Source organism: Artemia franciscana, chromosome 1 (genome assembly GCF_032884065.1).
Source record: "Artemia franciscana chromosome 1, ASM3288406v1, whole genome shotgun sequence".
Lineage (NCBI taxonomy): Eukaryota > Metazoa > Arthropoda > Branchiopoda > Anostraca > Artemiidae > Artemia > Artemia franciscana.
In genome coordinates, this window is record NC_088863.1 from 49,919,030 (window position 1) to 49,946,801 (window position 27,772).

Sequence of the window (27,772 nt, forward strand, 5' to 3'; positions counted from 1 at the left end):
GAGTGCCAAAAGCTCCCAACAATCCAGCCATGAAAGTGACTTGACCCAGTGGCAACAACCCAGACTCCTATTTTCCCATGAACTTGGTTTCCCACCAGTGCAGCATGGGCGAATTATGCGTTGACCACATAATCCGTCGGTCATCCAACATAAATTCTGGGTCGTACCTACTAAGCAGAAATAAACTAATCTAATAAAATTTTTTAACTACATTGCACAAGAAATCAGCCTTGAAGAAAATTTTCTGATGAGCCGTGGGAGCATGCGGAAGAACCAGTAGGTCTAAAGTGAAATACCCAAGCAGAGGAAAACGCTTTGACAAATTAATATATCTTGTCTATAAGCCCGAATCCAAAACACTACTGGATCTAAACACCAAGCTCAGGGTTAAAGGATAATCTTTTCCACTCTTGGAATGTGTGTTCTAGACATTGTCAATCAGTAAATCTGGAAATTTGGACAGAAGTGGCGCCAAGAATGGCTGATAACACTCTACTCCTACAGCATAGGGTGGATGAAGCCTATTTGAAGTTTCTTACAGAAGAACATATGGAATCGAAAGAGAGAGAGAGAGAGAGAGAGAGAGAGAGAGAGACAGAGAGAGAGACAGAGAGATAGGTTTATTAATATAAATAAGCAAAACGAAACAAGCAAATGGCCCGAAGCAAAGCTTATTTGGGCTTACAACCCCAATACACATGCAAATAAAACCAATACGAAAAAGGAGAGGAAAATAAAAATCAAAGAAACATTTTGCATCCCATTACAGGGCTAACGAAAGTGGATTTGTTGACTCAATTCATTACAACAGAACTACAAAAAATACTACACTCCAATGGAAAGCAGAGCTCGTCAACGTTTCCGAAGCATGATAAAGATTCCCTACACTATGTATTAAACACAATTACAGCAGGCAGACACCCTTTTTTTTAATAAAACTATGCTTCCACTCGGCCCCACCAATACATATTCTTGATATTGACGGAGTAGTTGGTATCGTCTGGGCTTGCGAGCAAAGAATATTCTTTTTTTTTTTGTATAACTTGGAAACAAAAAGTGGGATGTCACTGTCTTGCGCATTTTAAAGAATCGATAATAAACAAGATAAATATGGGTGTCTTCTGCTTGAAATTACCTGTTTAGCTTTTCAAAAAACCAGATTTTTCGGCAGCATCGTTCAGAGGCATGTTGGCACCTTTAAAACTTTCCATCTGGAAAAATAAAGCTAAGCAATCCCAATGCTCTATATCTTGAGCTACAACGGGATTGTTAAACAGACATGGAGTAGCTATTTGTCTAAAATTGTATATGACGTCCTTTCCACTATCTCGGATGATAGTTGAGCTAGATAAATAAAATTTTCATGCTTCTGAACATAAAATACGGCCTGGGAAGCTCTTTTCAAGCTCTTACATCTGTTTATTTCTTTTTCCCGAAGTTTAGAAGGTTATACAGAAAATCTGTATCAACTTCAACTGCAATATTTTTATTTTTATTTTACAGTGGCTGCTTGTTTATACTGTAAGTTTTGAGTACAGTTTTAGATGGCGAGCCTTTACCATCTTTAAAAGTAGTTGAATTAAGTAAGTCCACTTTTCGAAACTGAGTCTGGCATAAAATTCATCTTGGATTGTTATTTCCAAGCTATTTTTTCTACTATCCTTATTTCTAGGGCTAAAAATATTGCAGGGCAAGGGCTGTAAATTATGCAAGCAATCAATGTTAATATATATGATTTTTATGGAAGAGGGGTCATATAAACTTTTTAGGGGGCTCATTCGATTGGAAATCAAAAGATTTAGTTGACTCTTTAAGAATCAAAGCGATTGGAGGGCAACTAGATTCCCCCTTCACTTTTTCTCCTGTCCATCTGTTAAAAATTTGAGAGAGTCATTTTCTTCAAAATATTCCAAAGGCCAAATAACTGTGCCTCCAGGGTTTACACTCCCTAACCTCTGACTTAAAGGCTATAAATTATGCAAGTTGATTTGAAATTGCTATTTGAATAAATAAATTGAAAATTGATCATTTTTAATATATACAGTATTTATAACGGAAAAAGGTTATAGTATTGTGTTGAAATTTTAACAAAATGTTGAGAGGGACGTCAAGCACCATCAAAGGACACTTTTATCTTGCTAGTTGTGGAAAGGGAATATCAGAAATATCTACAGAACGGCTGAGGCTTTTAAGTTGTGACTTTCGAAGTATGTTGCGGTGGTGTTGAAGCGATATTGGAGGGTAACCCGCCGTCCTCCTTCTTCCTCTTTTTATGTTCCCTCTCTCAAAATCACCAAAACTTCAAATCTGTCTAAAGATGTACTAGCTATGCCTTCAGGGATGCCATCCCTTTTACAGCCGGGGTAGGGATTGTAAATTGTGCAATTTATAAATTGTTTACATGCAGGATTTATCATAAGTAAAACGGGAAAGTTTTGATTCTGGGCGTATCTGAAAAGGCCAAGAGTATGTAAACTTTGAAACTTTTGTGAATGTTGAGACTATGGTGAAATTTTGGAAAATATTTAGGGGCATTGTAAACTAAATCAGAAGATCAATCAAAAAGATCATTGTAAACTAAATCCAATTGATCAAAAAGTGGATCTATAATATCCTAAGAACGACTGAGGGTATGAAGTTGAAATTTTCAGGACGTGTTGAAGGGGATGTTTTAAAGTTGATGGAGGGCTGCCAGCCCCTCCTTATACCCTTTTTAGCTGTCCTCTCTCTTAAAATATTAGATCAAAATTTTGAAACAGCTATCTTTTTCGAAATAGTCTAAAGGTCAAATAATTATACCTATGGAAAAGACATGACCCTCCACAGCCTTAGAGAGGCTGGTCACAATCAAAACATATTTTGTGCATGCTGTTTGTTAGAAGGGAGTTTCAGCAATGTATAAGTAACAAGAATTGATAAGGGTTATGTGGGTGCTCAACATTGAATGTAGTAGCAGCCATTAGTAAAAATATGAGAAGAAAAAGAAATTTTAGACACAATATCAACATTTTGATATTTAAGGGGGAAGCATGAAAACCCCCTACGTAAGTGCCTTGGCTGTCTCGTAAGGATGTAGGATAAACAGACCATTTTAAATAATTTAATTAAAAAAAAAACAGTTGAATCGATCAATGTTTAGATACATTAAAAAAATCTGTTTGAGTTAAGATGAAACTAGTATAAAAAATAACCCTGCTAGGGTGAAACTCGAACTTATATCCACTGTGTTCTTTGAGCCACTAGTCAATTCAGCTGCCTCCTCAATTTCGGCAGTTGTTTCAACATTTCTAAACATAATACGTTGCTCAGTTCCTATCCAAATAGGAGAGTTCTCTGAAACGTAACCAGATATCGCATCGAAGTCAAGAATACCTGAAAAAGACAGCTACTAAAAATGAGTTGTTATTTGAGTGACAGCTCTATCCATTTAACTGCGGTCTGTGCTGCTCTAAATTTCCAAATAATATTGACCCAGGCCGACAAGACTAAAGCTCAATTGCAACATGCGTTTGCAGATTTTGAATAAGACTGAACGACTATTGATCGTCTTGGATCTTTGCGGTCGCCAAATCAAAGGAAGAAAACGGAATCTTTTTGAAAAAAAGGAAGAGGGACATAAGAAAATGAAAGTAGAAAAATAAGCAATGTTCAAAGCTATATGAAAGTTAAGATGATATTAAGTTAACGCATATAAGAAGTTAGAACTGAATAAAAAATTTACTATGGACGGTTTTGTATATTTAGTTAGTCCTTTGTTCTTTTTCAAAGTAATGGCAAATAATGTGCAAATATGCGTTGTGTGGACACAGGTTAATCTATACGAAATTAGCCTATAATGGTCTACCATTTTAAGTGCACTCCATAATTGTCCTGATATGCCTCCCTAGCTGTATAACAGAAGCATTTAAACATAATCCTTTATTTCATATTAAAAATGTGTCTGTAATAATAGGGAATTATTTTTTTTTGATCATCCATAGTGCAGGCTTAGTCCAAGTCTGTTTATCCAGCCGAAGGGAATATTTGTCGGAAGAATCGTTCAAGAAAAGTCGACAAATTTTACCCTAGTGATTTAATTGTTGAATTTTGGTTCATGTACTCCCTTCTCATTCTGCACTCAGTCCAACAATGTTCTTGAAAATTAAGAGATAGTCTACAAGATGAATTCCTTCCAGATATTGACTTACAAAGCTCTTATGAAAAGCTGGGAAAATTTATCCTAAAATGCAAGTTTTGAGGCTTTCTTAGCTTCCTTTCCATAAAAACATTCGCTGATCCCATCCCCTTTCCAGTAGCTGGAACATGAATATGTAATAACTCATAACCCTTAGCAATGCTGCGCACGGTATGCATTCTGAAAAACAGATGGTATAGAGGATACATTCAATGCAACGTTGAGCTGTTGCAGTTGATAATGACACTTTTTGCTTCTCTGAATTTTCGTTTTTCACTTATGAATTTGTTTGCTAAGTGTTTAGGACAATTCATGGCTGGGTTTTTCAAAAGTTTCCCGTCTTGAAATTATTTTCTGCTTTTACTAGTGCCAAAACCTATAATAAAGTTAGCAGGCATAGCGTGACTGGCTTGTAATAAAACACTATGAATTTTTTTTTTCTAAAATTTAATACATATTAAGAAATGCGTTAATGTGATTCATTAACTGATATTCTACAATCAATATCTTGATACTAATCCTTCTGGGAAAAAATGAAAATAATAATACAAATAAAGATGCATCTGTGAAAAAAAAAATTCTCAGGAAAAGCCTATTATTTTTTTTAGATATAAGAGACAAAAAACCATGTTTAGAGAGATCTTGAATCAGTCAGACTTGTTTTTCATATTATCATTGATATAATCAACCCTTCTTTAGTTTGACCCTTCTTAAAAGCTGATGCACCAATACTTACCATAGTAAGTTTTTAAAGGTAACTTTAATGAATATTGCATATTTGGAATAACGTTTTAAAATATTATTTTACAACGGTGATTTATGGTGTTCTTTTTTATATTTTATTTTATAAATAATATTGATATGGCATTCTTTATTCTTATTGTCATGGATCAAAGATTGGCAATTAAAACATCCTAACACCCATACTTACCGAACACAAGTCTTAGCTAAACCAAAGTTAGGGAGCCCCATTGTGAGCTTGTCCATTATCAAAGAACTGTAACATGTATTTAATATATATATATATATATATATATATATATATATATATATATATATATATATATATATATATATATATATATATATATATATATATATATATTATATATATATATATATATATATATATATATATGTATATATATATATTATATATATATATTATATATATATATTATATATATATATATATATATATATATATATATATATATATATATATATATATATATATATATATATATATATATATATATATATATATATCATTTGCCATATTCTTTTGAGCAAGAGAATTCATTCTTCAACCACATAAAATTGTCGTTTTAGCGCAAAGAGAAAAGTTAAAGTTGGCAACAACTTCTTATTATATCTAGCATGATTTCTGTTCATTTTAAGGTTCAATTTTGTTTTTTACTTTCATATAAGAGCTAGCCAGTCTCTTCCTTTTTCTTTATTTGTACTAGATAGGTGTCGTGTTATAATTAAAACTTTTAGAATAAATGGACGGTAAGTATGAAAATATTCTTATCAACAGCATCTAAAATATAATAATTCCAAATTTCGGTAATGATGTATACATTGATATATTTTACTTTTATTCTGATTTCATGGCAGTGAAAATCAAGATTTCAAATTTATGTTTTAAAGCAAATGAACATAAGAAAATGTTCATAATGCAAAATGAAAGGCCCCAGAAAGGTGTTTAATCCTGCAATGACATCACTTCACGAAATATAGCGGGGAGGGGGCTAATCTAAATTTATTTCAAAATCTAGGGATGTGAATATTTTCAGTTTTCCCCAAAAAATAGTACAAATAAAGAAATTATTTTTGCCTCTCTCCTATCCTTCTCAGTTAATTTAGTCTTGACGAGAATTTCTCCAAGCAGTTATTATGACTGAGAATTTTAAAGCTGTGGTTTCAAGCCCTTATTTACAAAATAATAGATTTCACCTTTTTCTCAGAAACATGATAAGGGATATGTTTCTATTAATTATTTTCCTGCCATGGCTGAGCATGTAGAAGCAGTGACAGTAAAATATCGGTAAAGAGTCTATTCACACAAAAATGTAGAGGTGCTGCGTCCTTTATAACTAACTAAATATGCCATAGCCTACTAGAGAAAAAAAAAATGTGATTTCTGTCATATTGTGCTAAAACGATTTCTTTGGTCTTATTAGGGCTGAAATTTTGCTAGGGTTTTCAAACCCCCTTTCAGGGGCTGTACTACTGTGCAGTGGCAATCAGTGTTTCCATTTTTCTTAATCCATCATCCGACGGAAGTTCTCCGTAGAACATCAGTCGATGGTATTTCAAATCCAGTAGAATTTCCGGCAAGCCACTAGGTACTACAAAAGCCTCATGAATCAAGTAAGTGACTGCAAAAGCCCAGCAAGATTTTCCTTCCTTACCGTTCACAGTTGCAAGATCGGAATTTCGCCCTGGTTTGAAACTTTTTTCTCTTTTGCTGGCTAATAAGGTTCTCCAAACTTTAATTTTTTCTAAGGGTTTTGTCCAAAACCCTTACAGCATAAAAAACAAAAATATTCCCAATACCACGGACGAAGAAAGGTCGCATATCAGATCGTATCAGAATTTGGGTATGATATCAAACTTAAAATTAGAATTTTTGACAGAATTCTCTGGGGACTTGAGGTTTTCCTATATTTCGCAGCTCTGCTCTTTTATCCATAGACAAACATCAAATTCCGTAGATCTATGGGCGAAATCTCTAGAAGTGGAAACACTGGTAACACTTTTGTTCCTAGACATATTACGTAAAATTTTTATTATTATTATTTTTTTTTTAATGAAACAGGTCGCTGTAACAAACATTAAGTACAAATATCAGTAATTAGTATTTAGTAATTAGTAATACAAACATCAGTAATTAAGTAAATCAGTAATTGCTTCAGAATTGTAAAAGCCTAAAATACTTTTTATATTGGAAAAAGGAAGGGGGAACTATACTGAGAATTTCTGCGTTGCTATTTGTGTTCAAATGGATTTTTTTTTAAGGATACTTAAATCCATATTGAAATGATTAGATTGAAAAGGACAAATCGAAAAACAGCTGATTTTCTTACCCCATATCTTTAACATATTTTTTTCCTCCATGGGTGATTTTACCAAACCAAGGGGTATAGAAGGTTGGAAGCTTTGCTTGTTTGACCAGGAAATTTAAATATAGTGTACTTTTTAGGCAAAGAAAAAACTGTGTTACAGCAAAGAATTGTTTACATACTTTACCAAAGCTTACAGCACATTGCTGCCTTGTAACCTAACCCTCATCTTCCGATACAGATTACTTTGCTTCATTACCCAATGTTTTCGATAAGGGACGAATTATAAGGTCACGTGTGTAACGAGGGATATTGAGTACCTATTATTAATTCCCTTGAAGTGAATACTCGTTTCATTTTCACACATATCAGAAGCCATTAGAAGTTGGGCGCGTACATGGGTCACAGACGCAATCAACTAGCATCGGAACTAAATAGTTGATGAGTTGGGGTAAAAAAAAGTTTTGCATAAAGAAGTTTTCAATTTCAAAAGTAGGTTGTTTTACCTTTCTACACGAAAAAGCTCTAGGTCCTCCCCTTGAGCTCAAAGACCAAAGCTACAGCTGTCCCCTCTAGCTCCTTTTGTACTAATTCAAAAAGTGTTTCGTAACTATTACAAAAAAAACCCTCACAGCTAAAAAAATTACAACTGAAATTCATCAACTGAATCAACTGAAAGGTCAACTAAAAAAAAAAAGGACACACCAGTGCTTTCGTGGCTTAGTTTTTCCGTCTTGATAATGTTGTAGCCATCGCCACCGTTTGCTAGAAAACTAAGTGTTGCAATTCTATATACTTCAGTTCCATTTAATGGGAAATATTCTGGTATGCGGCATGAACGGCACCTTACAAAGACTTCCTTCACTCTAGTACCCCGAGGCTTAGTTGTGTCGCAAACTACTTGAATACCTGTAATTTGTGAAACTGCAAGAATGGATATGAATTTCTAAATGTACGTCTCAAGCAATATAAAACCAATTAGGTCTTTCTTCTCTTTAAACAATTTACCACTAAGGAAACTTTTAAAGTGCTAGTTGTGTTGAATCTAAGGTCATATCAGTCCATCGCTTTCATCATTATAATTATAGGCAAGTTTTTAAACATCAGAGCATGGCTCTTAGAGCTCATAATGTTCTTTGTGGTTTTCAAAGGGCCTAAACTATGAAATTTGTTAGGTGAGGAAATTAAGTCCAATTGTGATGCAAGTGAATTTTAAAGACTGTTAAAAAATGAATTGTTTTCTAAATGTGATTTTAATGAGTTAATTTATGGGATTTAAAATTGATAAAATATTGTTAAATTCTGAGCTTTACAATTATAATTTTTGCACTTTAATATTGATTTATGAGTCTTAACGAAGGAGTCGAGTTTTGAGTGTTAAGGAATTGGTAGCAGAATACATGATTTTGCCTTAGCTATGTTTTTTTTTCAGCTTCTTCTGAGGTGAAAGTATTTTTATTTACTTTGTTGATATTTTTGATTATTCTTCATCCATATCATGTCCTGGTATTTGGAGGGCATTAGTTGTGTTAGGTCTTAATTGATATTAAATAAAAAAACAAGTTTTTTTAAATGAAAGTAAGGAGCGACATTAAAACTTAAAACGAACAGAAATTACTCCGCATATGAAAGGGGCTTTTCCTCCTCGACACCCCAGTTTTTTATTGTTTTAAAAAGTAGAGTTGCGAGAAAGAATCAAACTTTAGCGCAAGGAGCGGGGTATAATTTATGTTTTTTTTCTTTTTCCATTAAAACGTATATTAAAAAATCCAAAAAACACAGAACGAAAAAATCTCCACTTTTTTAAGCGAGTTTAATCATTTTTTAAGAAATAGTCAAGTAGTATCATGTTCTAGCTAGGTGAATGAATAGAAATAAAACTAGTGAATCCACCGAAATAAATATATTATCGTTTTGGCTACTTTTCTTCTCCCTCGGCTTTACCCTTCCTCTGATCTTTATCATGATACTGGAATAGCTCCGCTGGATCATATTATAGGTAAAAGTACTCTTTATTTCGCGCATTCTGATTTTCTAGGTACTCTTCCACCGACCCTGCAGCAGTTTTTCTCACGGACAGGCTCAGGTAGGGACTTTTCTTCTTTACGTAATTCTTCTCGACGATTTATTTTACCAAAACGATCCTCTACAGCAGCTCAGAGGTTTCCTGTATATCAGTCAATTCTATTATGAACTCCATCCCTTCGGATCTTTTTGATCTCTTTTTCTCTCTGCAGAGGCATTATTTCGTCGGATCTTTCCATTTCAATAATTTTTGTCTCTCTTTTTAATTCTATCCCAATTTGTATGTCACTTCTCTTCTTTTAAAATCATTTTCAGCTATATGTTAAATCTCCTTCTAAATCTTCTATCTGTTAAATGTCCTTGTCTTGTTTCAGTGTTTTTTTTTTTTTTTTTTTTTTTTTTTTTTTTTTTTTTTTTTTTTTTTTTTTTTTGTATATATTTTATAAAAGTTTTATTCTTGTTCTCTGCGGTCCATTACAAGCAAAGCTTCTTGGGCCTAGTAACCGCTTTACTTTTGTAATAGTTTTTCTTTTAGTATTAATAAATTGATTGATTGATTGATTGATTGATCAATGAAGATACTTGGAATTGAATTATCAGTTAGAGGAAACTGATGGCGAAGTGAATGGGACAAGAAACTGCTTGAATTCAGCATCTTCTATGTGGCAACGATAGAGGGAGACATCTTACCTGGTTTCAGAGATTAATTATCGTGAACATGTAGGCTACTGCGTATCACGAATACTCTATCTGGCCCTAGTAATGCCCTTCCTGAAACCTATAGCAAACAAAATCGAAACTTATATGTGGCGTTTCATATGAAGCGGTAAGCTTGAAAACTGAGTAAGAAGATTTTTTTTTTCGCCAAAAGAAATCTGGAGGTCTTGGTCTTCCGGATTTTCAAAAAATGTGCTATAATATGCATACCCGGATGACACTTGAACTTTTAAATGGATCCCAAGTTCACTTTGAAATGACAAGGAATTGGTTGCTTCCCATACTAAATGAGCCTACTCCAACGAATTTGGATACAAATGCCCTAGCTTTCATAAAGGTTTTATGGGATGAAAACAAGAAAGGGAATAATAAATGAAAAAACAAAATTCAAATAGGTGAAAAAACGAGGATTTTGTCAGCCAGTAGCTAAATATGAAGATGAAAATCGAGCAAATATTTCGACAAGGACCTCCGCAAAGTTGTTCTCAGTGCTCAAAAAAAAGAAAGAAGAAGAAAAAAAAATCTAACGTTCTTAAGTGAACTCTGCAAGAGGAGAAAAGACACTGAATCAAAAACAAAAACCAACCTGAGATCAATGAAAGACAAGTTACCAATTAGATTGAAAAAGTATCCTTTGCCTTGCAACATTTTTTTTTTCTGTCTACAATTCCGGTTTTCTTTAGATGTGCGGACAGGCGGTCTTAAATTGGACTGGGCGAAAATATTGATACAGTCTTTTAATATTAAATTGTTATAAATTGGGCTTAAAGAAATATCTCCCGTGTCTCTAATTATAGCCAAATTTCTGTTTATATATTTTTTGTTATCTCAATTGCATCTTTCAAAGATTGTGGTTGACCATTTACGGTAGACATTAATTTCTACCGTAGATATTACGGTAGATATTAATTTGTGGTATTTAGATATTAAGAGTGGAATTTTTTTTTATTTTGAATTGTAAATGGAAATTTATGTGTGGAAAGAAAAAACGAGTTAAAAGAAGGCTTGAGTTTCTGAGTTGGGGGAGTGTGTGTATGAGTGAGAACAACGTTGCCAGTTAGGTAAATGGAAACTATACTGTTATTATTTTTTAATAAATAGCAGCCGAATCCGGAATGGAGAAAATGGATAAAAAGGAAAAAATGAAAGTTAAATTCGGGGAAGTATCGTCATTTCAGCTTATTTGATTCGTATTTAATAGTGTGTTTATTTTATGTAACGTAAAAATAAGCTGAAATGATGCTGTAATATTGTTTTTTCAAATGTTTTTTGGTTGGGAGAAGAATAATTAATATTTTTGTTTTTAGTGGCTTTTTGGTAGAAATTGAATTAAAGAAATTTCTTTTTATGGTGTAAAGTGGCCACTGTAAGCGGGGACTTCCTTTAGTGGGAGGACGTCCTCTCTTTGGGAGAGCCTTTTTTATTGTAGTTTAGTGATAGCAGTACAATAATGCTAAAACCACTCTTCGTCTACTATTTTCAAGTAATTTAAAGTATAGGTGGCATTTAAGTTTTTTGTAAATGTTTAATTAATTTTTAATTTGATTTATCAGTACCACTGAGAGAAGAAGAGGTTGGTTTAAAAAAAAGAAGTGAAACTGGCAATTAACTATTTTCATTCATAAGTTCAGACAACTGAATGACTCATACTTCAAAAAAGCCCAGGTCTCAGGTCAAGTGCAAAGCGAAAAACTTTAAAGATCGATATACTGTAAAATTTAAGCTAGAAAGTGAGGTAAAAATAAAATTGAATGATATTATGGGCCAAAACTTCAGAAGACCCCAGCCCCCAGAGTTGCATATAAATAGTTCACCTTAATCAAATCTTAAAATACAGGATATAATCGATTAGAACCTAATGAAGTGGAACCAAAAAAAACTGGAAGATTGAAATATGGCAAAACCTAATTTAGAAAGTGTGAGACAAAAAGAATTGGATGGATTGATGGGCTCATATTTCATAAGAGTCCAGTCCCTAGAATAATATATAGAGCTCTCCTTAGAAAAAGACCAAATCTTAAAATATGGGAGGTAATCAGTTATAATTTAATAAAGTGGAAACAGATATAACTTAGTTTGAAACAAGCCGAAATATAAGCTAGAAAGTGTGATATAAAAAGCATTGAAGGGTATGATGGAGCCACACTTCAGAACGTCCCAGGCCCTAGAGTGGGATATAGAGCGTTCTCCTTAAGAAGACCATATCTTAAAATACAGGAAATGATCAGTTAGAGCTTTATAAAGTGGAAACACATGAAAACTTATTGAAATATAATAAAGCTTAAGCTAGAAAGTGTTATATATAAAACAGAACTGAATGGCACAATCGGCCAAGATTTTAGAATATCCCAAGACGTAGTGTTGGATAAGGATAGTTCTCCTTAAAAAAGTCGAAATTTTAGAATACCGAAAATAATCGGTTAGAATTTAATGATGTGAATCCAGAAAAACCTTAAAACACTTATATACGGTAAAATTTAAGCTTAGATAGTGTAAGATAAAACGAAATAGATGGTATGGTGGACTCAATTTTCGAAAAGCACAGGCCCAACAGTTAGATATAGAGCGAGAGAAGTGGCTAGAATTCAATAAAGTGGAAGTCTAAAAACATTATAACACTGATATACGGCAAAATTTAGGCCAGAATCTGTGAGGTAAAAGGAATGGATGTTGGAATGGGCCCAAATTACAGAAGAACTCAGCCCCCTAGAGTTGTATATAAAGACTTCATCATAAAAAAGACCAATTCTTAAAATACAGTAAAAAATCGATTACAATTTAAGAAAGTGGAAGCAGGAAAACCTTAAAAATTGAAATATAGTAAAATTTAAACTAGAAAATCTGAGAAACAAAAAGAATTGAATGGTATGAGGGGCCCAAACTGCAGAAGAGCCCGGGCCCCATACAGAGAGTTCTCTTAAAAAAGAGACCCAATCTTAAAATACGGAACACAATCAGACAGAATTTAATAAAATGGAAACTAAAAAACCGATTTAAATGATTGAAATACAATACAAATTTAACCTAGAAAATATGAGACAAAAAAAGAATTTAATGAAACTTTAGAATATCCCAAAATATCCCGAATTAGCCCAAACTTCAGAATATCTCAGGCTCCATGTTTGGATACAGAGAGTTCTCCTTAAAAAAAGACAAGATCTTAAAATACAGAAAATAATTAGTTAAAAGTTAATTAAGTGGTGGAAGAAAAATCTTAAAAAAATGACTTTTGTGCACCTAACTACACAAACAACTCAAAACGCCTTAAAGTTAAAATCCGCTAAAGTACAGGGAGGGAAAGGCTCTCTACCCTTTCCTCCAGACGGGCAAGTCCCTTCAGACTGACAAGGGAGTATAGAGAGTTTCAAACAGTTCGTGGTAACGAACTGTAGAAAGGAGCGACCCGGCTCAATAGTAACCAAAACTCAAAAAAATGAAATTTTCATACCAATAGCTACATCAAAAGAATCGAATTCTAATGCTGGTCTTAAATATGTAAGTTTCATCATGTTTAGTCTTATTTATCGAAAGTTACGAGCCTGAGAAAATTTTCCTTATTTTAGAAAATGGGGGTAAACACCCCCTAAAAGTCATAGAATCCTAACGAAAATCACACCATGAGATTCAGAGTATCAGAGAACCCTATTGTAGAAGTTTCAAGCTCCTATCTACAAAATGTGGAATTTTGTATTTTTTGCCAGAAGCCAGATCATAAATGCGTGTTTATTTGTTTGATTGTTTGTTTGTTTTTGTTTTTTTTTCCCAGGGGTAATCTTATCGACCAAGCGGTCCTAGAAAGTTGCGAAAGGGCTCAATTTATCGGAAATGAAAAGTTCTAGTGCCCTTTTTAAGTGACCCAAAAAATTGAAGGGCACCTAGGCCCCCTCCCACGCTAATTATTTTCCCAAAGTCAACGGATCAAATTCTGAGATAGCCATTTTATTTGGCGTAATCGAAAAACCTTATAACTATGTCTTTGAGAACGACTTACTCCCCCACAGTCCCCGTGGGAGGGGCTACAAGTTACAAACTTTGACCAGTGCTTACATATAGTAATAGTTATTGGGAAGTGTACAGACGTTTTCAGGGGAATTTTTTGGTTGGGGGAGGGGTTGAGAAGAGGGGTATATGTTGGGGGAACTTTCCATCGATAAATTTATTTCCATGAAGGGAGCGCAGGATTTTCTAGCACTATTTAAAAAAAAAACAATGAAAAAATAAATATGAAAAAGTTTTTTCAACTGGAAGTAAGGAGCAGAATTAAAACTTAAACCAAACAGAAATTATTACGCATATGAGGGGCTGGGGCTAACCTCCTTCTAACACCTCGCTATTTACGCTAAAGTATTTTTAGTAATTTCAACTATTTATTCTACGTTTTTTTTTATTCAGGGGTCATTCTTAATAAATTGGGACAAGATTTAAGCTTTAGTGTAAAGAGCGAGGTACTGACGAGGGGGTGAACTCCCTCATATATGTAATAAAAACATGAGAATACAAAAGTTCGTTACGTAAACTAATTTATAAGTTATGTATATCTTTTACTAATAAAAACATTCGAAAAAAATTAAAAGTTCTACTTGCCTTTTTAAGTAGCCAAAAAATCGGAGGGCAATTAGGCTTCCTCCCCCGCTCCTTTTTTTCTCAAAATCATTCGATCAAAAGTATGAAAAGGCCTTTTAACAAAAAAAAAAAAAAATACAAATTTCGTTTTATTTATTTCTCTGCGGAGAGCCAAAATCAAAACATGCATTGATTCAAAAACGTTCAGAAATTAAATAAACAAAAAAACAAGTTTTTTCAACTGAAAGTAAGGAGCAACATTAAAACTTAAAACGAACAGAAATTACTTCGTATATGAAAGGGACTGCTTCCTCATCAATGCCCCGCTCTTTACGCTAAAATTTTTTACTGTTTTAAAAAGAGGAGTTGAGAGAAAGAGTCAAACTTTAGCGTAAAGAGTGGGACATTGATGAGGAAGCAGCCCCTTTCATATACGAGGTAATTTCTGTTCGTTTTAAGTTTTAATGTTGCTCCTTACTTTCAGTTAAAAAAAACTTGTTTTTTTTATTTAGTCCACTCAAAAAGAAGGATTCTTATAATACAGAATGCAAATCAGTTAAAATTCGATAAAATGAAAACAGTAAATCTTGAAAAGGGAGTCAATGAAAGTGAGTTTTCATTCAGCAGTTGTCGATTGAACATCGTCTAAAAAAGCAATATTTCAAGTGAAATACATGGTTATAAAACTTGCATTAATTGGATAGCGATAAAGGACTTCTTTGTGAACAATTTTGTACTGATTAGATACTATGCTCGTATGTCTTTTAGCAAGGACGCAATGACGTTTTGATTGCAATAGTGGCTATTGATTGAACTTTATAATAAAGATTGAAAATTGGAATTAAGAGTTAGAAACGAGCTATATCAGAATTAGTAAAAAAAAATATTTAATCTTCGGCAGTCGTTGGTTAAAGGTTATTACTACTATTCCCTTAAAAATTTAATTTCCCTTGAAGTGTCTATTGAAAGAGGAGCGAGTGCTCATTTTTTGGAAGAAATTAATATCAAGTTGTACCTAATGCCTTGCTTGACTAAGACATTGGAAAAGACGCTTCCTGAAGTTCTAACTAAATTTACTTGAGTTGTAAAGCTAGTTTCATATTTTGCCAAATATTGGGAAAACTACTGCTTCTTCAGTCAGGTCTTCGCAGTCTCAACCACATTACAAAACTTATCTTGGGCCGCCTTGTCTCAAATCGATGGTGTTATATCCTGCTTTTGATGTTGGAGTAGCCAGGATTGTAAATAGCTTGAATTGTTCGTCATTGTCTGGCCCTGACTGCATTCCAGCTAAAGTAGTTCAGTTCATTCTTCCTTCAGTTATTTCTCCATTGACGAAGCTTATAAATCTTTCTGTTGAAAATGGGATTTTCCCTAGTTCTCTTAAGGAAGCTAGAGTAATTGTTTTATATAAAGGTGGACCACGGAATGATTCAGCCAATCATCGCCCCATATCTTTGCTGTCTGTTTTTAGCAAAATTTTTTCAGAAAAGACCATGCTTTCCCATCTACTTACTTTTCTAGAGGCTAAAAGATTTTTTCAGGATTAGCTTCCTTGGCTCCGAGCTAAACATTCTACCGAGCATGCTTGTGAAACTCTTTTAAATTTTCTCCATGCCGCACTTGACTCTGCTTTGATTCCTGCTGCTATATTCCTTGATGTCCGTAAGGCTTTTGATTCTTTAATGCATGAGATTTTGCTCTATAAGCTATCACACAATGGTGTAAGAGGACAGGCTGATGCTTGGTTTGATTAAATAAAAAAAAACTAATTTTTTTAGCTGAAAGTAAGGAGCGACATTAAAACTTAAAACGAACAGAAATTACTCCGTATATGAAATGGGTTGTCCCCTCCACAATCCCTCGCTCTTTACGCTAAAGCTTTTAATTGTTTTAAAAAGTAGAATTGTGGCAAAAAGTCAAACTTTAGCGTAAAGAGCGAGGGATTGTGGAGGGGACAACCCATTTCATATACGGAGTAATTTCTGTTCGTTTTAAGTTTTAATGTCGCTCCTTACTTTCAGCTAAAAAAATTAGTTTTTTTTTATTTAATTTCTGAACGTTTTTGAATTAATGCATGTTTGGTTTTGGCTCTCCGCACATAAATTATTAAAATGAAATTTGCATATTAATTCCTTTTTTGGCTAAATGGCTTTCTCTTAGTTTTGATCAGATGATTTTGAGAAATAAGGGGTGAGGAAGGAGGCCTAGTTGCCCTGTAATTTTTCGGTTACTTAAAAAGGCAACTAGAACTTTTAATTTTAACGAACGTTTTTATTAGTAAGAAATATGCGTAACTTAAGAATTAACTTACGTAACAAACTTTCATAACCTTATATTTTTATTATGTATACGAGGGGTTTGTACCCTCGTTAATACCTCGCTCTTTACACTAAATCGTAAGTTTTGTCCCAATTCTTTAAGAATGACCCCTGAATCAGAAAGGCCGTAGAATAAATAGTTGAAATTACTAAAAATACTTTAGCATAAAGAGCAAGGTATTTATCTCCTCCTAAATACCTCGCTCTTTATGCTAAAGTATTTTTAGAACCCCTCATATGCGTAATAATCTCTGTTCGTCTTAAGTTTCAATGCTACTTCTTCCTTTCATTTGAAAAAACGTTTTCATGTTTATTTTTCATTGTTTTCTTATAGTAATGCTAGAGAATCCTGCGCCCTTTTCATTGAATTTTTCTTCCCCCATGACAGATTCCTCCAAGGAAAGATCCTCCAACATAGCCCCCTCTCCTCAGCCCCACCCCCAAATAAAATAAAATCCCCCTGAAAACGTCTGTACACTTCCCAATAACCATTACTATATGTAAACACTGGTCAAAGTTTGTAACTTGCAGCCCCTCCCCCAGGGATTGTGGGGGTGTAAGTCATCCCCAAAGACATAGTTATTATGGTTTTCGACTATGTTGAACAAAATGGCTATCTCAAAATTTTGATCCGTTGACTTTGGGAAAAAAATGAGCGTGGGAGGGGGCCTAGATGCCCTCCAAATTTTTTGGTCAATTAAAAAGGGCACTAGAACTTTTCATTTCCGTTAGAATGAGCCCTCTTGCGACATTCTAGGACCACTTGGTCGATACGATGACCCCTGGGAAAAAAAAAACAAAAAAACAAACAAATAAACACGCACCCGTGATTTGTCTTCTGGCAAAAAATACAAAATTCCACATTTTTGTAGATAGGAGCTTGAAACTTCTACAGTAGGGTTCTCTGATACGCTGAATCTGATGGTGTCATTTTCGTTAAGATCCTACGACTTTTAGGGGATGTTTCCCCCTATTTTCATAAATAAGGCAAATTTTCTCAGGCTCGTAACTTTTGATGGGTAGGACTAAACTTGATGAAACTTATATATTTAAAATCAGCATTAAAATGCGATTCTTTTGATGTAGCTATTGATATCAAAATTCAATTCTTTAGAGTTTTGGTTACTATTGAGCCGGGTCGCTCCTTACTACAGTTCGTTACCACGAACTGTTTGATTAAATAAAAAAAAAGTTTTTTGAAATGAAAGTAAGGAGCGACAGTAAAACTTAAAACGAACAGAAATTACTCCGTATATAAAAGGGGCTTTTCCTCCTCAACGCCCTGCTCTTTACGCTATAAGTTTTTTATTGTTTTAAAAAGTAGAGTTGTGAGAAAGAATCAAACTTTAGCGCAAGGAGCGGGGTGTCGAGGAGGAAAAGCCCCTTTCATATACGGAGTAATTTCTGTTCGTTTTAAGTTTTAATGTCGCTCCTTACTTTCATTTCAAAAAACTTGTTTTTTTATTTAATTTCTGAAAGTTTTTGAATTAATGCATGTCTGATTTTGGCTCTCCGTACATAAGTTATTACAATGAAATTTGTATATTAATTCTTTTTTTGGCTAAATGGCTTTGTCTTAGTTTTGATCAGACGATTTTGAGAAATAAGGGGCGGGGAAGGAGGCCTAGTTGCCCTTAAATTTTTCGGTTACTTAAAAAGGCAACTAGATCTTTTAATTTTTAACGAACGTTTTTATTAGTAAAAAATATACGTAACTTAAGAATTAACTTACGTAACAAACTTTTATATTATTATATTTTTGATTATATATATGAGTGGGTTCGTCCCCTAGTTAATACCTCGCTCTTCACACTAAATCTTGTTTTGTCCCAATTCTTTAAGAATGACCCCTGAATCAAAAAGGCCGTAGAATAAATAGTTGAAATTACTTAAAATTTTTTTAGCATAAAGAGCGAAGTATTTATCTCCTCCTAAATACCTCGCTCTTTATGCTAAAGTATTTTTAGAACCCCTCATATGCGTAATAATATCTGTTCGTTTTAATGCTTCTCCTTACTTTCAATTGTAAAAAACTTTTTCATGTTTATATTTTCATTGTTTTTTTTAATAGTAATGCTAGAAAATCCTGCGCCCTTTTCATTGAATTTCTCTTCCCCCATGAAATATTCCTCCAAAGAAAGATCATCCCATATAGCCCCCTCCCCTGAACCCCACACCCAAACCAAAAAAATCCCCCTGATAACGTCGGTACACTTCCCAGTAACCATTACTGTATGTAAACATTGGTCAAAGTTTGTAACTTGAAGCCCCTCCCCCAGGGACTGTGGAGGGTAAGTCATCCCCAAAGACATAGTTATTATGGTTTTCGACTATGCGGAACAAAATGGCTATCTCACAATTTAATTCATTGACTTTGGGAAAAAAATGAGCGTGGGAGGGGGCCTAGGTGCCCTCCAATTTTTTGGTCACTTAAAAAGGGCACTAGAACTTTTCTTTTCCGTTAGAATGAGTCCTCTTGCAAAACTCTAGGACCACTTGGTCGATACGATGAGCCCCGGGGAAAAAAATAAAACAGAAAAACAAACAAACAAATAAACACGTACCCGTGATTTGTCTTATGGCAAAAAAAAAACGAAATTCTACATTTTTGTAGATTGGACCTTGAAATTTTTTCTATAGGGGTCTCTGATACGCTGAATGCGATGGTGTGATTTTCGTTAAGATCCTAAGACTTTTAGGCGGTGTTACCCCCTATTTTCCAAAATAAGGCAAATTTTCTCAGGCTCGTGACTTTTAATGACAAAGACTAAATTCGATGAAACTTATATATTTAAAATCAGCATAAAAATTCAATTCTTTTGATATATCTTTTAGCATCGAAATTCCGTTTTTTAGAGTTTCGTTTACTATTGAACCGGGTCGCTCCTTACTAGAGTTCGTTACCACGAACTTTTTTTATCCCTGTTTTTGAGGTATTAATATCTCCGTGGGTTTCCTTTCCCGCTTTTTGTCTAAAGTTGAGTTTGGAGTTCCTCAAGACTCTATTTTTGGACCGTTTCTGTTTTTGATTTATGTTAATGACCTCATTGTTGCAGTTAAGAAACAGAAACTTACTGTCTGCTGTCGCCTGTGTCATCCTTAGTCCTTCAATGCTAAAAAAAAAATTAATCCCTTTCGCAGGATGAGGACACTCTCACTGCTTTTGCTGATGACAGTACTATTGGTTCTTTTTTGAAACCACTATCTAAATTGTATGATAAGGTAAGAAGACTTATACAGGAAACAAATTGTTCTACGACTAACCCAACTAGCCCATTACTTGATTTGCGTCCTTCTACATATTTTCGTTGGCATCATTCCCTTTTCATCAGCTTCATGGTGGTGTTCCCTCAGTCCTTTAAACTTTAAGAATTTTAAGAAATTTTCAATGTTTTGAAGTCTATGTTCATAATTTTTTTTTTTTGGGGGGGGATTAAAATCTCTTAATATTTGGGTCTTTTGATTTTTTTTGTGTGTGTCTGTGTGTATGTGTTGAGTCTTTGAATGGTTGTAATGCATTATATTGAAATTTTCTAGTATTCATTTCATTTTTGTCTCTCCCCTGTTGTTTCCTGGCCAGAGAGCGTTACGGGGGAGTCTATGGTGAAGTGTTTTTGTTGTAAATTTATTGGTTAAATAAATTTATTGATTGATTGAAAGCCAATTAGCTACCATAAATGAGAAATCGGTAGGAAATGCACGAGCTAATAAAGAGATGAAAAAGGAAATCGAGATATTGAAAAAGTATTTAAAGGCAGCTAATCAGCGCTCAGATGCTTTAAGGTCAAATGTAGTATCCTATAACTTTCCTCCCATTAATACACCAGCGAACATTCTGAAAGAAGAAATTCTTAAGACTCTTAATAAGTACATTCCCAAACTAGGCCTTTCCTGCTATGACGTGAAAGATGTGTTTAGAATTCTTTCTGGTCCAGTGGTATTAAAAGTAAATTCAGTTGAAATTCGTGGCATTATTTTGAGATCTAACCCTCTATTAAAGACAAGTAATATTGGCAGCTTCAAATTACACCCAAAGGCATAGGAAAGCGCCCAAGCATTTGAAATTGGTCTTCAATGATGCCGTTTCTAAACGTCATCCAGCAAAGCTGAAGGGGGGAAAATTGCTTATAGATGGGAAAATGTTTATTTTCGATTTCTCCTTCAGTTGCACGAAAGAGGTAGTATCCAACAGGGAAAACAATAAGCCAAACTGGCAGAATAGAGGGACGTTTGGAAAAAAGAAATGATCCGGTTGAATCAGTGGCTGGAAAAATGGACTTTATCGAGGCTTGTGAGTCGGTATCAGAAAATTTTGAGAGCTATACCGAAACTTTGGTGAAGATCAGTATAAAAGATCCTTCACCACAACGCTCCAAAAGCGCATAAAGGTCTACTGAAAAAAACTAGAAAATCTCCCAAAAGCTACGAATAAGTTAGTTAGAAAAGTTAGTGAAATCATTAGTCCAGAAGACGAGAACCGTTGTGACATTCGTAATGTTGTGGAGGAAAATTTAACTATAAAGGTCCATCAAAGCGCCTGGCTACTGCATATACTAGCGATTACACTCAACTTTCATTCCCACATAGTGAAGATCCCGTCTTGCCGTACGTCCTATCGGTACATGATGTTTTATTGCCAAGTGAATAAGGACACTACGGTCATGACCACCCTTTGCGTATAGTTTCATGGAATATCCAAGGTGTAAAAAATAAGGTAGACAATATATTACAAGATCTACATGACGTGGATGTTATTGCTTTAATTGAGACATGGCATAGTGACGATTCAGCGCCAACTTTCAGAGGTTATTCAGAAGAAAAATTGACTAGAAAAGCGGCTGGAAATATGAGATATTGTGGCGGTATTTTAGCGTTAATTAATCAGGGTTGTTTGTAAAATTATGTACGTATTCCTAGTAATTCAGAAAACATTGAATGGGTTCGAGTTCCTCTTACAAAGGGAAAAATATTGATGCTTGGAGTGGTATATATAGCTCCTCAGTATAGCTCATATAGTAATGAATCAATATGGGATCTGCTTGAGGAAGAGATAAGACATTTACGTTGTCGATATAAAAATTATTATTTTTTAGTTGTGGGGGAGTTTAAAGCTTATATTGGGTTGTTAAATAAAGTGAATGAAGCTTCGTTTGTAAGAAAGCCAGATTTGATACCTGGTATTTCTAAGACATCTAGAAGCAGCAAGGACTTTAAAAGAAAGGTTAATTATTAGGGTAAGAGGCCTCTAGAGCTATGCTCTGACAGTGCTCTTGTGGTTGGAAGTGAACGATTTGGTAAGGATGTAGAGGTGGTGAATTTACCTGTCTGTCAGGGAAAAATCCAATCATAATTGATTATATATTGGTTGGGATTGAGCTTGTGAAATACACATTGTGCGTTGAGGCTCTAGGCATCATAAGGTCAGATCATTTTCCAGTGAAGGTTAAACTAAAACTTATAACGGGAATCGTGGGAAAAACAAATGTTGTGAAGAAGAGTAATGATGATTTGGAAAAAAAATGATTATTATTAGAAGCCTTCAAAGACCGAGTGGAGTGGTCAGGAGCTGGAGCTGTTGGGAAATGAACTTTTAAGGCCTGAGGTGATTGAAAGGCTTGAAATTATGTACAAATCATCAGAGGATGTTTATATGACTCTGAGTGAATTGGTCCAATTATTTATAATTGTGCTCAAAAGTCTGAAAGGTTAAATAAAAAAAATAAATGTAAATTCCTTTGACAATGAGTATAAATTTATGAAAAAATATTTTTAAAATTTACTAGAGGTAGTTAAAAATTACTCTTCATCTGAGGAAAACCATGAATTATTGTTAAGATTTAAAGAAAAAAGAAGAGAATATAAAAGGTTGATAAAAAGAAATATGAGGGATATTTGCAAATAATGAGTTGATACTTCTATGTGTCTTAAATAGTACGTTACCTCAGTTTATTTGTAGAATAGCAAGGTATCTGGAAATTTTGTTAAATAAAAAATAAATAAATAAAAGAATCTCAGTATAAAGGAAATGTAATGTTTTATTTATTTATTTTTCCAAGTGTTAAGTGTTCTTTTCAATGACCGTGTTTTCAAACATTAAGTGTTAATATTAGGTTGATGTAGTGTTTCATTTAAGTGTTTTATGATGATCGCTGATCAAAGTTTATGTTATTTGTGCCTTTCGTTTATGTTATTGTACTGTTCATGACCGTATATTTAGCTTTAAAATACACTTGTCTATCTATCTATGTATCTACCAATAGGCTTCATTCGGGAATATATTCTTTCTAAAAGAAAAAACAGTAAATATTGCTGAGAAATGGAGTTTAAACGCTATGCAGAGAGTAACACCGCTAAAAAGGGGACCATGGGTTAAACACAATCCAAAACTGACTGAGTCTATGATAAATCTGTCAAATTGGGAAAAGTGGCAAGATTCTGGTTTTTGACTTTTAAAAGTGTTAAAGTGTCCGTATAACCCATTATTAAAAATAAAACTCTTGAAAGCGAAAAATACACAAGGAAAAAAAGTTGCAATTAAAAAACAAAATATTAAAAGTTTGAATTATGAAAATATAAAGCAAAACACCTAATTCATAAAAAGAAAAAACTGTACTGCTGGCTTAAAAGCCCCTTGAAATTGAGTCTTTAAGTATACTCCATATTTCCCTATACAGTATGCCCGTATACTTGTGATACGAAGTATAGGTCCCATTCCTACTTTATTCAAAGAACAAAATTTTGTGTGTGGCTCTGTGGCCCCGATTGTCCATCCCTTATTCTATTAAAATTAAACCAAAGCATTATTATTAAGTATTTTTCTAAATTAAAAGAAAAAGTTTAGTTCTTAAGGTTGTAAACCTTTCAAGTTTTACAACCTAAAACCGTTTATATGACCTTGTAATTTTTCGTGTGTATCAAACAAGATGATAGTCATTAACATGAAACAAAATGGAAAACACAGAGAATAAATTTGCCATAATGATAGAAAAAACCAAGTATAGCACCATAAACAAGAATGGTTAAATCTGGAAACAAGAAAAGGTAAAACCCATCCTCATAAGTTTGCCTAAAATGCTTTCAAAAATATGTGTAAGAAAATTCGCAAAAAGGATAAGTTTCAATAAATCCTTTAGTTAATACCGTAATCCTTCCTTTTAGTTGGCATAGAAGAAAAATAAAAGTTAAACACATCATACCTGATACTTGCAAAAATCCACCGTAGCCTTCGCGCAAGTCCAAATTTTCATTAGATACAGACTGCTCGAGTATTTTCACTATGGTCGATCCTTTTAGTTCAATTACATCAATCATATTCCCGAAAGGAAAGGACGTACGGATATCTTTAATAGTGATGTTTCCTGGAATTAATAAACATCTGGTAATTCACCCATTTCTTCCTTTATCTTTGAAGTTTTGAGGTTTACATGAATTTCCCCAAAAGAAAGCTAGGTTATCAAAAATCACCCCAAAATTAATCCTAACAAAAATTGTTTGTAAACTATAAATTAAATATAAATATAAATTAAATTAAATATAAATAAATTGTTTGTAAACTGATGTCATGTTTGTCCACTGACATCATTGTAAGGATTGAGAATTATGACGTCATATATGTATTTTGTATGTTTGTATATGACGTTAAAGGCTTTGTATATGACGTCAAAGGCATTGTATATGACGTCATTATAAGTATATAAGAAGGCGTTTCAAAGAGAAATTTTTAGTATAGATCTTAAAATGACAGAAGAAACAGCCAAAGAAGCTGCTCAAATAGTTAATTCAAAGAGAAATTTTAGTATAAATCCTATAATGGCAGAAGAAACAGCCGAGGAAGCTGCTCAAAGAGTTAATGCCAAAAGGCTTGTGGCTAAAGAACGCAAAACCGTGCAGTTAGATGAAAATCATCCTGGACAGCGAGAGTCAAAACGTATCAAAACTGAAAATGATAGCAATGATGATTGAGTTTGGGATTTTGACTTGGATAAGGTCATCAATGCCTACCAGATTTTAGTTAAGAAAACAAAGGTTCGGCGATATGTTTTTCATAGTGACGAAAGACAAGCCAAGGTAAAACGAACCAAACAACTTGAAAGTGATACCGATGATAAAAAAAAACGACGTCAAAAGGACAATCGTTTCCCAGTTGCAACATCTTTTCCACAAAAATAATAATTTAGTGCTTCTGTTCAAAACAACAATCGAATTGATGCCTACTGATGCGCAACAATCAACGAAGTGGCAATCGTTTATTGTAATCGTATCAACGATTTGCCCCCCAGCCCCCTCACGCGCGTAAGTCGTTACGCGCCATATTAGTTACGAAACATTGTAGTTGTGTCCCTGTGTCCCACCTGTGAATATATATCTATATATATATACATATATATATATATATATATATATATATATATATATATATATATATATATATATATATATATATATATATATATATACTAGCTGTTGGGGTGGCGCTTCGCGCCACCCCAACAGCTAGTTGGTGGGGCGCTTTGCGCCCCCCCAAGCCCCCCCACGCGCGTAAGTAGTTACGCGCCATATTAGTTACGCGCCATTGTAGTTGTGTCCCTGTGTCCCACCTGTGAATATAGATATATTTATTTATGTGTTTCAAACTACGTAAAGCTTGCGAATATACAACATTCTTGGCTTTCCCATTGTCTGTGCATATACAAAGCATTATGTACTAATATTGACGTCATATGCAAACGCTCTTTTTACAAACAAACCAACATTCATAGACACAACTCGTTTTTATATAGATAGATAGATGGATGGATACAATACAAATTAACTGCGTAAAACTTGCGAATATACAACATTCTTCGCTGTCAAATTGTCGCTGCATATAAATAGATTGTCAGGTTTACCGACCCTTGAACATGCAACGTACAATTGTCCATGGGAAAAACAACCAGTATTAAGATCTATACCACATTTTTCTAATGATTGACCTTGAGCTTTGTTAATGGTGATTGCAAATGCTAATCGAATTGGGAATTGCAATCTTTTAAATTGAAAAGGCAGATCCGTTGGAATCATGGGAATGCGAGGAATAAGAACAGCCTCACCCTCAAAAGGCCCTGTCAAGATTGTGGCCTCTATTAGGTTTTCCATTGTTTTTTTTTTACGGCAAGTCGCGTGCCATTGCAAAGCTTTTGTGGGTTGATATTTCTTAAAAGTATTATTGGTACGCCTATTTTTAGTTGTAGCACGTCTGGTGGAAACCTTGAAAGATCCACGGAATTTAAAAGTTCAGATGGATAATTAACCGCTTCATTTGGTTCCAAAACTGTGTCGACTGACTTGTAAAGGACTGCCTGGTCTCGAATCTTGGTCAAAACAATATTGTTGATTTCGTGGACGTCTATATTTTTGGGTGCAAGAATCGCTCTTTCACTTAGCCATTTATTATTTTTATAATTGTTTAGAATATTCGGAAATACTTTTTCAATCAATTCATTTTTGGACGTCACTAAATTACAGAAATCAGCAGGTAGTTGTATACGTCCTGAAATTGAGTCTACTGGGAGCTTTCCGTTTCCAATTGCCAGCAATTGATCTGAAAATGTTTGACCAGAGTCATCGTTTTGCAATCGGACACGCATATTTGTAGTTAATTTTAATGTTTTTACGTGTGCCCATAAATTAGAATTTTTCGGGCAAGCATTCATTTCGTCTGCAGGGGTTGATCTCGGTATTATAGGTAATGTTTGCCTGAAATCTCCCGCAAGCAATATTGATGTGCTGCCAAAGGGTTTCGACTTCCCTCGCAAATCTTTCAAGCATTGATCCAGAGCCTCGAGCGATTTTTTGTGTGCCGTTGTGCACTCATCCCAAATAATAAGTTTGCATTACTGCAATACTTTACCCATCCCAGATGATTTGGAAACATTGCACGTGGGAGTTTCTGTAGAATGCAAATTCAGAGGCAATTTCAAAGCGGAATGAGCAGTTTTTCCACCAGGCAGCAATGTTGCGGCTATTCCGGACGACGCAATTGCAAACGCTATATCATTTTTTGATCGAATTGATGCCAGAATCAGTTTTATCACAAACGTTTTACCAGTACCTCCTGGCGCATCCAAAAAGAAAATTTCTCCAACGTTGTTATCGACACAATGCATTATCGTATCATAAATGTCTTTTTGTTCCGACGTTAACTTGGAAATGTTATTTTGTACATACGACAATAGATCACTCGTACTGTAACTTTTTTCACGATCCAATTCTACACATGTCGAAACAGCAGCGATACAGTTAGGTGAAGGCATTACCAAATCCTGAAGAGGTTTGTTTGCCATACGTACGCACAAATCTTCTATAATAACTAAAGTGTAGTTATAAATTTCTGATGTAAAATCAAAAGTCATATCTGACGTCTCTAACTGTTTTCGATGGAGTATATCTTCGGACATTTTTGACTTATATTTTTCCCATGACTATGTAGGAGCTGATGGAGAGCAAGTTGTTAAAATGATGCCAAACAATGCACGAATTTGACTTGGAGTTGACGTTTCGCACGCGTCATTGATGCAGTTATCCCAGTGTTGGTCATTCTCCAATAAATTCAGAGCTTGGCATGCACTATGGTAAGTGTCATGTATAGTACCGTTTACAGTTCTCTAATACTCAAAAGATGTCGGACCAGTTACATTCACCAAAAGCAGGCGTAGAAAGAAGCATTCATGTTGATTGGGGTGAACGGTGTAGAGTCTTCCTATCGTGGTATCTTTGAAGATGGTAGGTTGGCCGTCGACTGACTTACCCTGTTTTTGACGTTCAAATACTTTATTTTTAGTATTCCACGTGTAATACGAAGGCACTTCAGTATACAGCAGTTTTTTTGCAAAAGAATCATTTTTGCAAAGCGAAAAGAAAGCGGT

At 34.2% G+C, this 27,772-nt stretch overlaps 1 protein-coding gene across 4 annotated transcripts in view; it reads right to left on the reverse strand.

Moving 5' to 3' along the window:
* Positions 1-3,086: 3,086 nt before the first annotated feature.
* The window catches only part of LOC136031002 (snake venom 5'-nucleotidase-like), a 102,740-nt gene continuing 78,054 nt past the window's right edge, over positions 3,087-27,772 (reverse strand). For 2 of the 4 annotated variants that reach the window (XM_065710167.1, XM_065710176.1), the window contains exons 9-11: positions 24,065-24,226; positions 7,948-8,166; positions 3,087-3,372 (exon numbers count right to left, since the gene is read on the reverse strand). In XM_065710167.1, coding sequence (XP_065566239.1) covers positions 3,164-3,372; positions 7,948-8,166; positions 24,065-24,226 — 590 coding nt within the window. In that variant the 3' untranslated portion in view covers positions 3,087-3,163. The remainder of the gene's footprint in view (positions 3,373-7,947; positions 8,167-24,064; positions 24,227-27,772) is intronic. The other 2 variants (XM_065710184.1, XM_065710192.1) reach the window with 2 other exon arrangements.